This window comes from Gopherus evgoodei, chromosome 1 (assembly GCF_007399415.2).
Source record: "Gopherus evgoodei ecotype Sinaloan lineage chromosome 1, rGopEvg1_v1.p, whole genome shotgun sequence".
NCBI classification, from domain to species: Eukaryota; Metazoa; Chordata; order Testudines; family Testudinidae; genus Gopherus; species Gopherus evgoodei.
In genome coordinates, this window is record NC_044322.1 from 478,681 (window position 1) to 490,612 (window position 11,932).

General features: G+C 46.1%; 1 protein-coding gene across 1 annotated transcript; it reads right to left on the reverse strand.

Annotated features, from left to right (window-relative positions):
* Positions 1-7,446: 7,446 nt before the first annotated feature.
* Positions 7,447-8,438, reverse strand: LOC115648314 (olfactory receptor 52R1-like). The gene has a single exon (XM_030555699.1). The coding sequence runs from the start codon at positions 8,416-8,418 to the stop codon at positions 7,447-7,449; it is 972 nt and encodes a 323-aa protein (XP_030411559.1). The 5' UTR covers positions 8,419-8,438.
* Between the last annotated feature and the right edge of the window lie 3,494 nt (positions 8,439-11,932).

Below are 11,932 nucleotides of genomic sequence, written 5' to 3' on the forward strand. Positions count from 1 at the left end.
AGTTGTGGGAGAGTGACACCAAGTGATGATGTCACTTCCCCCTTTTAGAGCTTCTGCCATGAGGAAGGAAATTCAATCTTCCAAGCAAAAGCCCCCAGCGCAGTTAGGGGAAAATTACAGACGTAAGACAGAGTCCAGTGTCACATCAGCTGGTCAGATGCCCTTGCAGGGGCCATTGCCCATATCCTGGCTGGTACCTTCAGAGAATCGTCCATCAGGTGGGGATAAGATTCTTCTAAGGCCCTTTGTGTTTCTTAATGGGCCCTAACCTTGAATGGTTCATCCACAATATGCTGGCTAGACTGGATGTAAACTACCTTGTGGGTGTTACCCAGGGGCAAACACAGTTAAAATACTTGTACATAGTGTCAGGAAGGAGTTAAAATTCAGACAGCAGAAAAGACATAAACTGTTGAGAAGCAAGTTTCTGTCAATACCTGATAACTTAGCTCAGCTTATATGGTCAATGCCCACCCAGTAACTCAGCTCTTAGAACAACGCTAACCCTCACTTCACAACTCACCGGATGTCTGTAAGCACTCATCCCTCCCCTCCCCACCCTGTCTCCTTCTCCCACAAGGTAGCCATAAATGTATGATGCAAGCAGGATGACCTCTAAACGTACAACCCCCTTCAGTATTGTCTTTGCTTGCCTGATTCTTGGGAAAAATAATTTTTTTGCCTAACAGTTTTGATGCAGTGAGCAGGGTAGGATCGGGAATCCTCGAAGAGTTTCTCACAACCAGGGATAAAGGTGAGTACCTTTTTACTTACCACCTCTAGCACACGCCTTGTTTTGGAACTCCCCGAGGCATCCCTCCACACCCCTTTTTTAATATGAACCACATATAGGGAGCACAGGTAAGTGGGCTGAATGGAACTGTGTTTGTGGCCAAGGTTGTTGGGGTGCAGGGATCGCTGGAGGGGAAGTCTGCGCTGCCAGGTACTGAGCACCAGGGTGTGTGCTGCAGTGATTGTTAGGGTGCAGGGATCGCTGGAGGTGAAGGCTTCACTGCCAGGTACTCAGCACCCCGAGTGTGTGCTGCAGTGATTGTTAGGGTGCAGGAATTGCTGGAGGCGAAGGCTGCACTGCCAGGTACTCAGCACCCCAAGTGTGTGCTGCAGTAAACTGAGAACAAGGGTGTGCTCAGTCAGTGTCCCCTGAAGCGTCGCGTAAGTGGGTTTCAGAGAGCTGGGATACAATGTCTTATGAATTGCCCCAGAAAGCATCAACAATACCCTCCATGGGGCGGGGGAGGTATCCGTTGGCGTGCCCCAGGGTGCACCAGTGACACCCTCTACAGAAGGCAGAGGCATTGACTGGCCCTGGGGAACGTCAGTCATGTCCTCCATGGGAGGGAAACTCATTGATTTTATGAAAGGGAAAGATGGGAAGATTGAAAAGATAATGGCAAAAGAAGGCTGGAATGAGGGTACGAGTATGATAGATAGTGTGCTGTGGTGGTCTGGACTCTGGTCAGGCAAAAGAAAGCTTAGGGAAAGGCATCGTCATGTACTGCAAGATGAAAGGAATGACAAGACTTGGAAACACTCCGAAAGGCTCTTACATCAGAACTGAATCAAAAGGCAGATTGCAACCGTGAGCTGAGAGAGCTTGAAGCAGAAAACATTACTCTAAAAGCAAAACTTAAAAAAACAAACAAAAGAACCCACCTTTTCTGCATGTCGTATTGTTGCTAGCATACAACAAAAGGGTCATTTTACTAACCCTGAGTCAAGCGGTGATTCTGATAAAAACCAAAATGAAATTAATTGGAAACACCTTGAGAAACCAATTCAAAATTGGAACCTGGCACGCTTGGGGGAAGATCAAGATAATTGGCCCCCTCCTCCTCCTCCTGCCCCCCTTTAAACCCAAAATTAAGTGGCAGTGCTCCCTTGGCCTCACTTGGTGGTCAGGGACAGGTGAAATGGAGTGGATAATAATACCTAAAAGTACACTCCTCTCAGCACAGAGGAAATGAGAGCTTTACTAAAAGATCTCCCTGATCTAAAGCACAAAAATCCAAATTTGATATTCTGGAAAAGAATAAGCCAGATGGTTACCACCTGTATGTTACATCCCAGGGATCTTTATATCTTAACAGAAGCTAAATGCTCCAATCTAAATGCTCCAATGGGCCAACATCCCTACAGAAGGGCAGCAAAACGGCGTTTGGACCTCTGTTAAATTTGAATCTGACAATGATACGACCTGTGCCTGCACTCAGTTTAAGGAAGCCGTCCAAGAAGCCTTGGAGAACAGAGCCAGTAATTGGGAACTGATCATGGGCTGCGTACAAAGCAAGGACGAGCCGGCCTCTCAATACTGGGAAAGAAAGTGGGAGATGTATTCCAGCCATGCAGGCATTGTAGACCCCACCCCCCAAAAAAACTGACCAGGCATATTTAAAGATGTTAAAGGAAGGTTTTAACTCCCACCTGCAAACAGCCCTTAATTTGAGAGTGAACCCAGGCTCTGATTATGAATCCATATTTATGTAGGCCTCTGAATGCAAAGTCAGACAGGCCAAAGAGATAACGAGCAAAGCTGCTCGTGTTGCTGTGGTAACAGCAAAAGATAACGTAGGCGGCTATAATTGTGGGTGTCTCAGGTGTAGTAAGAGGAGGCCCTGAGATCGAAACCTTGGTATCAAAGGCCCAGTATGAGGCCTAAGGCCTGAACTAAAGTAATGGCCAAGACTTTGCTCACATAAAGCAAAGTTAATTGTGAGCCAGAGGCAGGCCCTGCTCACAGAAGCTGGCAAGGATAGGGCTGATGCTGCAAACAGACATATCTATCAGGTACTGGTCACCAGAGATCAGAACATTTGTATGCTCGTACACTCCACACGGATAACAAGGAACAGGCTGACCCATCCCAATGACAGGGCCAAAGGGTAATATGATGGATAGAGTTGTTTTGTTTGAACCGAAATGTACGAGGTGAGAGGCAGCATCTTGCTACGTAGAGTGGTTGCATCCCAATACATCGGGATTGATTTGTACCTGTGTGTAAGAATTCACCCCGGGGTGGTGTCTTTGTCTGGTCTAAGGGCAATGGAAAGTCCTGCCATTGACTGAGCCGGTCCATTGCCAGGGAGCACAGATGTACTAGCTAGCAGCACCTTAGCAGTACCTTGGATCTCTGATTCGGGGAGCTGGAGACTGTGTTTCTCTTCAAAAATAAACCTGGCCGGGTACCTTCGTACCTTACAAGAGTCTGTGGTCATTGGGGGTTCTCTCAGGGTCTGTTGGGTCAGTTCTCTGCGCAGAGCTGAGACAGCACACAGAGGGAGCACACGCATGCAGCTGACTGATCTCAACATTGAATAGAGCAGAGCACCACACCGGTAGCATCTGGCAACATACTCAAAAAACTGCAGGCGCAAAACCCTAAAGCCAGGTCAGGACAGAATCATGACCAGTTGAATCCCTGCAATACTTCACTGACTTTTCAACCTGATCCTGGTCCTGTCCTCACTGCCCCCCGCCATCTCCCAATGTTTTGTGTGAGGAAAGACCAGACACTGGGCAGCCGAGTGTCCAAGCCAAATAACCCTGAGTAACCAACAACAGCCCCAATCAGTGTCTCAACTGACTGACAACTGTTCCTCACACCTGAGTAAAGCGGAAATGGCCAGGCTTTTAAATCGCATAACCCGCTAGGACCCAGTGCTCCCCCTTGCCTGTCAGTGCTGCTGATGCAGATATAAATCCCTTGAGGCCACACTTATAGGCATGGATAAGGGGCCGGCCATGCACAATTCTCCTGGACTGGTAAGCGTCTGTTTCCATTACTGACCTCCCCCTCCCCACTACTAAACAGTATATTACTATTTCAAGGGTAGGAGGAGCACAGCTCACAACTTATAAAAGCTCCCCTGTTCTTGTAAAATCAAATCTATTCTTCTGGACTCAGTCTTTTTTTATGTAGCTCCAAATGCAGAGGGGACTTGGGATACGTCTAACCCTTTTCAAGAATTATGTTCCAAGTTCCCCTCTGTTTGGGCAGAAAATAAGCTGTCTTTCAGTTTGATGCCTGCTCATCTTTGCCCACCCATCCAGGTTACCAGTCAATTTCCTCCACTTACCAAGCAATCTCCCTCAAATCTGAGGCCTTGGATGCGGTAGGTGACATTATTCACTCTTTACTTCAGCAAAGCATACTGGTTCCTCGTAGAAGTGCACCTCTTAAGTCCTGGACCCTCCAGAGACCCCCTCTTGGGCGGACGTACGGGAGAAAAATTAGGTCATGGTATTGCCCATACAAATTCCTCTGTGAAAGTGCAAGAAATTCCAACATGGGTTCATAAAACCAGAATTAAAATGCATAAATTAATTCATTTTGTTTATATTGTATCATTGTATGTAACAAATAAAATAATAATAATAATAATAAAAATTGAGGGGAGGGATAGCTCAGTGGTTTGAGCATTGGCCTGCTAAACCCAGGGTTGTGAGTTAAGTCCTTGAGGGGGCCATTTGGTGATTGGTCCTGCTTTGAGCAAGGGGGTGGACTAGATGATCTCCTGAGGCAAACCTAATAATCTTTCCTTGCCAACCCTAATAATCTATGATTCTATGAAATGTGACTCCCAACATTAATCCTCCTGTCAAACATACCTGATGCAGCTTCCTGGGATCTGCCCTTGGTATATGTTACACAAGATAGCTGTTTCAAATCTGGCCAGTATGTGCAACTCCCTTCAGAAGGCAGCAGTGAATGGGCAAAGAAACCAGACATTTGGCTTGCCCCCGGACTGGACCACCTGGGACCTATTGTGGTTACAGCTCACCTCCAAAAACATCCAGGCCTGGACATGCTACAAGTACTAAACAAGAAGCCTGGTACCTTAAGAATATACCTAATGTCTAAGGTGTATATATGAGCTGGTTCATGAATAGAAAGTGATAATACACCAGCCTCTATAAACCTGAGCAGATTTACCAAACACTTCAGACAAACTCACTGGCAAAAATAAACAGTAAAACAAGTTTATTTATGACAAAAGTGATTATTGAGAGAAAAGAAAATATAGGCAAGCAGTCTAAACTCTCAACCCTATTATACTGGGCAACATCTAGATTAACCAGTTTTTCTCACCCCACTGGATATACACAGGTTTCTCCCTTGAAACCTGGGCCAGTTTCCTCTGTTGGAGTCTTCAGTCTTCAGAGTGTCATTGTTGCTTGCAGCGTAGGTGGGAGAAGGAGAAAGGCCAAGAATGTGGCCATTGTGTTCTGTTTTATAGCATTCATTATTTTCCTTGCTGTTGCCTCTGGGGAGCTAATATCTGGCCAATTCCCCAATTAACAGCATGTTTTACTGACAACTATACATCACAATCGTATAATTTCATATGCACTAATGATATAGATGTCTAGATAGAACAGTGACTTTTACTAGGTCACAACCTTTCACCTGATACCTTACATGGCATGCTTTATATGCAATATCACAATTGAATGTAAATGAAAAATATGGGGTTTACAGGGGAATCCCCGAGGTGTAGCGTGTCACAGGAGGCACATTCGAAGTGTCAGAGAGAAGGAGGTGTCTGTGTTTGTGGTGGTGGGGGTGAGTTACAAAGGAAAGTGAGAGATGGACCAAAATGCATGGGGAGAGAGAGAGTTTCCAAGGGAGAGACAAACCACCTCCCTGAACCCAAACTGTCACTGCCTGGTTCAGGGAACATTTCCTACAGGACAACCTGGCTGGATCAGTCCAGGAATCAGAGCACCGAGGGCAGAGGAAAATGGGCCACATTTGGGTAAAGAGAACATCTTGTGGACACCTCCCCTGAGGTTTGGGATCGCCTAGGTCTTCTCCACTTCCATGCATAGTCGCCTAGCATCCGAGAAGCAGCTCCAGGTTTTCTGTCACAGCCCTGCACAAGCTCCCACAGCTTGACACCCGCCCAATGGCAGTGTTTGGGCCCCCACAATGGCTCCATGTGATTTGGAGTCCAAGCACTGTCCAGGCCTGCCTCTGGCTCTGGGCTTCTAGGCCCACTTTTGGGATGCAGCTTCCATTCTAGCGCCTCTCTCTGGGAACTGAGATCTGCACACCAAGGCCCTGAGACTAGGCTGCTTCCCCAGACTCTCCAATTGCTTCAGCACCCCCTGCCCAAAGCTCCCCCTTGGGCGCACTCTGTTTCCAGTTTCTCTGTTTCAGGGCACAGGATTGTTAAAGCAAACAGACCCAGGCCTTCCAAAGAGGGCTGCTAAAACAATTCCACAAGAGATACCCCGATCCAGTTAAACAGAATACAACACCTACATGCCATTCCCTGCCTCTGTCTCTTCACCACCCTGGAGCATTCTTTGAGATTTAGTCAGACCCATTCTGGGGTTCCCAGGGGTCACCTCGTGGAACTCCTGGCTCCTCCTCCAGCTGGAGTCTGTCTCTGTGCTGCAGCCAGAGCCCTGCAACCAGAGTCCCCTCCTCTGCCCTTGTCCTTCTCTCCTACCCCAGCTTCTTCTGGCTCATCCAGTCTCTCTGTTTATAAAGGGATGAACCAAACCCTCTCCTCTCTGTTCACTCTTCAGGGGAGGTGCCATTCCTTCCACGTCCACCCCTCTGCAGAGACATTGGAGAAAACTGGCTTTTATCTAGAATACAGTTACTTCTTTCTTCTGTCTGGGCAATATCTCATTAAGTGCTGATAGTCTTTGATGACCAACCGATTTATAGACAGATGCCTCCATCTCAGCATCCTGCCCCTTTGCATAAGCTACGTGAGTGAAGAGCACAGGAAAAGCCCAAAGACATAAGGATACAGAGGGTTAACTCAATCAGACATGAGCTAACATAGTTTCCACCCATCTGGGTTTTACCCAGACAGTCAGGGTTTTGGCTTCTGCTTCTGGGTGCCACTTAGGGTTGTCAGCTACCCAGTTTTGAACCAGAAAGTATGGTCAAAAAGGGGATCTGGTGGTGTCCAGTTGCTGCAGTGTGGGGGAGGCTTTGGGTTATTAATTCATGTCACCCCTGATCATCCTGAGCTGCAAGAGCGCATGTCTCAGACCCGGAGCAGAGGGAGCACAGTCTGGGCAGGGAGGGAGGTGGAGACAATCTAGAGAGTTATGAGGGAGGGGAAGAGAGGAGAAAACGACGAGGTGAGTCCCTCGGCCTTGATGGACTAGGCTACTCAGATGGAGGGGAATTGGGGAAGGAGATGGGGCAGAGGGGAGGCCTTGGTGGAAGAAACAGGGTAGGAAGCAAAGTCTCAATATTTCATTTACTAGCACTTGTAAAGTGGAAACCATATGAGCTGTACAAGACAAATTCCCCAGTTTATCATGCTGACAAAGCACAGTACGGTCAGGAAAGGATTTAATGTCTCTTTGACTGTCCAGTAACTGATTCAGAAAGAGGGTCTGGCACCATGTCACCAGCCAGTGGACCTCAGTCTGAGAGTCAAAGCACAAGGAGAAAAATCTTTAGGTCCCTGTATGAGTAAAGAGTTGGAGCAGCCTGTTCCAGATCTGTTTGGTCCTCACCCCATAGATGATGGGATTTAGCATGGGGGGCACCAGGAGGTACACATTGGCAATGAGAATGTGTAAATGCAGGGCCAAATTGTGCCCAAACCGGTGCATGAGGAAGGAGAAGAGAGATGGAATGTAAAAGATTAAGATGACACAGATGTGGGAGCTGCAGGTCCCAAAAGTCTTCAGCCGAGCATCCTTTGTGGGGAGGCTGAAGATGGCCCTGAGGATCTGGATATAGGACACAGCGATAAAAAATACATCCAGACCGGTCACCAAATATGCCACAAAGAGGCCATAGTAACTACTAATGCGGATGTTTGTGCAGGCCAGCTTCACCACGGCTATGTGCTCACAGTAGGTGTGGGAGATGATGTTGGTTCTGCAATATGGCCACTGCCTAACCAGGAAGGGATAGGGCAGTACGAGCATGCTACCGCGCAACACCACAACCAGGATGATCTTGGCCACCATGGGGTTTGTCAGGATAATGGAATGTCTCAGGGGATCACAGATGGCCACGTAGCGATCCCAAGCCATGGCCACGAAAATCCCAGACTCCATCACTGAGAAGCAGTGAATGAAGTACATCTGGGTGAGGCAGGCACTGAAATTGATCTCCCTAGAATTGAACCAGAAGATGCTCAGCATTTTGGGTAGAGTGGAAGTGGACAGGACCAGGTCGGTGATGGCCAGCATGCAGAGGAAATAGTACATGGGCTCATGGGGGCTCGTCTCCCTCTTCACAATGAACAGGATGGTGAAGTTCCCCAAGATGGCTATGGCATACATGGTGCAGAAGGGGATGGAGATCCAGACTTGGGCCACCTCCAGGCCAGGAATGCCCAGCAGGATGAAGGTGGAGGGGTTGGTGAAGTTGGTTGTGTTGGAATCTAACATGTAGCAGGGGAGAAATTCCTGCATGTACTGTATGTCCTCTTGACTTTCTTTATGTGCCCAGGGTCTAGGATGATGGTCGCAGGACAAATGCCTGGATGGATACATAATGTTAATATGATACACTACATGCACCACATCTACAGTAGAACCTTAGAGTTACAAACTGACCCATTATTCACAAATCTCATTGAAGCCATTATGCAATCAAAGAGCAGCGGAGCCAAAACAAAAACAAGAAAAAAAGGCAAATACAGGACACTTATTAAATGTAAATAATTAAATGTATTAAATGTAAATAATTAAAACATGAAAGGAACATTTAAAAAATATTTGAGTAGGTAAGGAAGTAATGGAAAAGCTGGTATTGGAGTAGTTAAAAAAATAGTCTAGGAATATAATTCATTCAAGTCAGAAACATGGTTTATGGAAACAGGTCTTGTCAAATACAGCTGATTTCATCCTTTTATGAGATTTCATGTTTGGCTGATCAAGGGAACGGCACAGATGCAATAACATTTGATTTCTCTGAGATATTTGATTTATTAGGGGAAACTATTCAGATTAAAATATGAACACTATTCAATATCAGCAGTGCACATGTAAAAGGAACTAAAAACTGGCTAATTGAGAGATCTCAGAAAGCAGTTGTCAATAGGCTATTGTCAGTGAATAGGGTCGTTTTTAGTGGGGTTCTGCAGAAATAAATTCTAGGCCTAATGCTATTCAAAGTTTTCATAAATGACGTGGAAGGAAATGGAAAATCACTGCAGATAAAATCTGCAGATGATCCAAAGACTGACAGAGTGTTTACAACGAGAAGGCCAGGGCAGGCATACTGATTGATGTGGAGTGTTTGGTCGGCTGGGCCCATGAGGAAAAAAATGTTTTAATACACTCAAATGCAAAGTTATCCTTTTGGAACAGAGAATGCAGGCCTGATCGACAGACTAGGGCACTGTATTATGGAGTACAGAGACCCTGAAAAGGATTCAGGAGTCGTTGTGGACACCCAGCTCATCGTGAGCTCCCATCGCGATGCTATGGCCAAAAGGGCTGATGCGATCCTTGGATGCATGCAGAGGGTGGGGTGAGTTGGAAAGCAGGGGAAGGACTTTACCTCTGCATGTGGCATTGGTTAAAATGACTGCATCCAATTCTGGGGTCCACATTTCAAAAAGAAGGTTGAAAACTTGGAGAGGATTGAGAAAAGAGCCACAGAAATGATTGGAGACTGGAGAAAATGTCTCACAGAGTGGGAGTTATTTAAAGAGCTTCATCCACTTATGAAAAATATGATCAAACGGAGACTTTCATGGGGACTAATTGGCTTTGTAATCTAGAGAAGAAAGGCAGAGCAAGGTCCAATGGCTGGAAGCTGAAACCAGACAAATTCCAGCTGGAAAAAAAGGCCAAATGTTTAGCACTGATGGTGATTAACCTTTGGAACAAACTGCGATAGGAAGTGGTGGATTCTACAGTTCCCTGTGTCTGCAGACCCAGAGTGGATGCTTTCCTGGAAGATCTGCTTGAGGGCTCATCTACACTTAAAACGCTACAGTGGCACTGTGTCATAAACAGATAGCTAAGGGTTAACGTCTCTTTCACCTGGAAAGAAGTAATCTGAAACAACTGACCAGAGGACCAATCAGGAAACCAGACTTTTTCAGGTCTGGGTGGAGGGAAGGTTGTGTTTGAGTCCTTTGTTTTTGGGTCTTCTGTCTGTCTCTCTCTCGGCTATGAGAGGATTTCTGTTTCCTGCTTTCTAATCTTCTGTTTCCAAGTTGTAAGTACAAATATAGTAAGGCAGTAAGGTTTCTATTGTTTTCTTTTGTATTTACCTGGGTATAGTTGCTGGAGTGTTTTGAATTATATTCTTTTTGAATAAGGCTGTTTATTCATATTTCTTTTAAGCCATTGACCCTGTATTTGTCACCTTGATACAGAGAGACCATTTTTATGTATTTTTCTTTCTTTTTACATAAAGCTTTCTTTTTAAGACCTGTTGGAGTTTTTCTTTAGTGGGGAACTCCAGGGAATTGAGTCTGTGCTCACCAGGGAATTGGTGGGAGGAAGAAGTCAGGGGGAAATCTGTGTGTGTTAGATTTACTAGCCTGACTTTGCATTCCCTCTGGGTGAGGGGAGAGAGAGATTAGCTCTCGGTACTTCTGTTTTCCAAGGCTGGGAACGGGGAGGGTGGAATCCCTCTGTTTAGATTCACGGAGCTTGCTTCTGTGTGTCTCTCCAGGAACACCTGGAGGGGGGAAGGGAAAAGGTTTATTTCTCTTTGTTGTGAGACTCAAGGGATTTGGGTCTTGGGGTCCCCAGGGAAGATTTTTGGGGGGACCAGAGTGCCCCAAAACACTCTAATTTTTTGGGTGGTGGCAGCTTTACCAGGTCCAAGCTGGTAACTAAGCTTGGAGGTTTTCATGCTAACCCCCATATTTTGGATGCTAAGGTCCAAATCTGGGACTAGGTTTATGATACGCTGCCATAGCACTTCTGTGTAAACAGAACCCCCTACGGTTCCTCACATCTCCTTGTCAATTGCTGGAAATGGGCCATTTTCATTACCACTACAAACAGTTCTTTTTCTCTCCTGCTGATAATAGCTCACCTTAACTGATCACTTTCCTTATAGTGTGTATGGTAACACCCATTGGTTCATGTTCCCTGTGTATATATATATATATCATCCTTCTGTATTTTCCACTACATGCATCCGATGAAATTGGTTTTAGCTCACGAAACCTTATGCTCAAATAAATGTGTTCGTCTCTAAGGTGCCACAAGTACTCCTGTTCTTCCTGCGGATACAGACTAACATGGCTGCTACTCTGAAAAAAGTACTCGTAGTGACGGCCAGGGATTTCCCATCAGCCTAGTTCATCCAGCTCTTGAGGGGTGGTAGCTAGGTCGATGGAAGTATTCCTCCGTTGACCTCATGCTAACGCAGGGTTAGGTTGATACAGATACATCTCTGACGGATTTTTTTCTGTTGCACAAAAAGGTAATGCAATTTTCTTTTGCACTAGCAGAGGCAGAGCTTGCAAGTCACAGGAGGTGATAGTACTGCTCTACTCGGTGTTGGTTAGGCCTGAGCTGCAGTACGATGTTCAGTTCTATTCACGCCATATAGGAAGCTTGTAGAGAAACTGGAAAGGATCCAGAGGTGAGTGACAAGGTTGATCAAGGGGATGGAATGCCAGCCATAAGGGCAAACACTGAAGGAACTGGGTATGCTTAGCATGGAAAAGAGGAGTCTTATGGGGACATGACAGTGGTCTTCAGATACTTGAGAGGCTGCCGTAAAAAAGATGAAGAAAAAATGCTCTCTTTGGTCACAGAGGGCAGGACAACAGGCAATAGCTTGAAACTACAGCAGAGCAGATTTAGAAAAAATCTCAGGAAAAACTTCCTCACTGTAAGAACAGGAGGAATATGGAACACATAACTAGGGAGGTTGTGGAAGCACCTTCACTGCAAGGTGTCCAAAGGAGGCTGGATAACCAGCTGTGTTGGATGGCTTACAAACGACAAA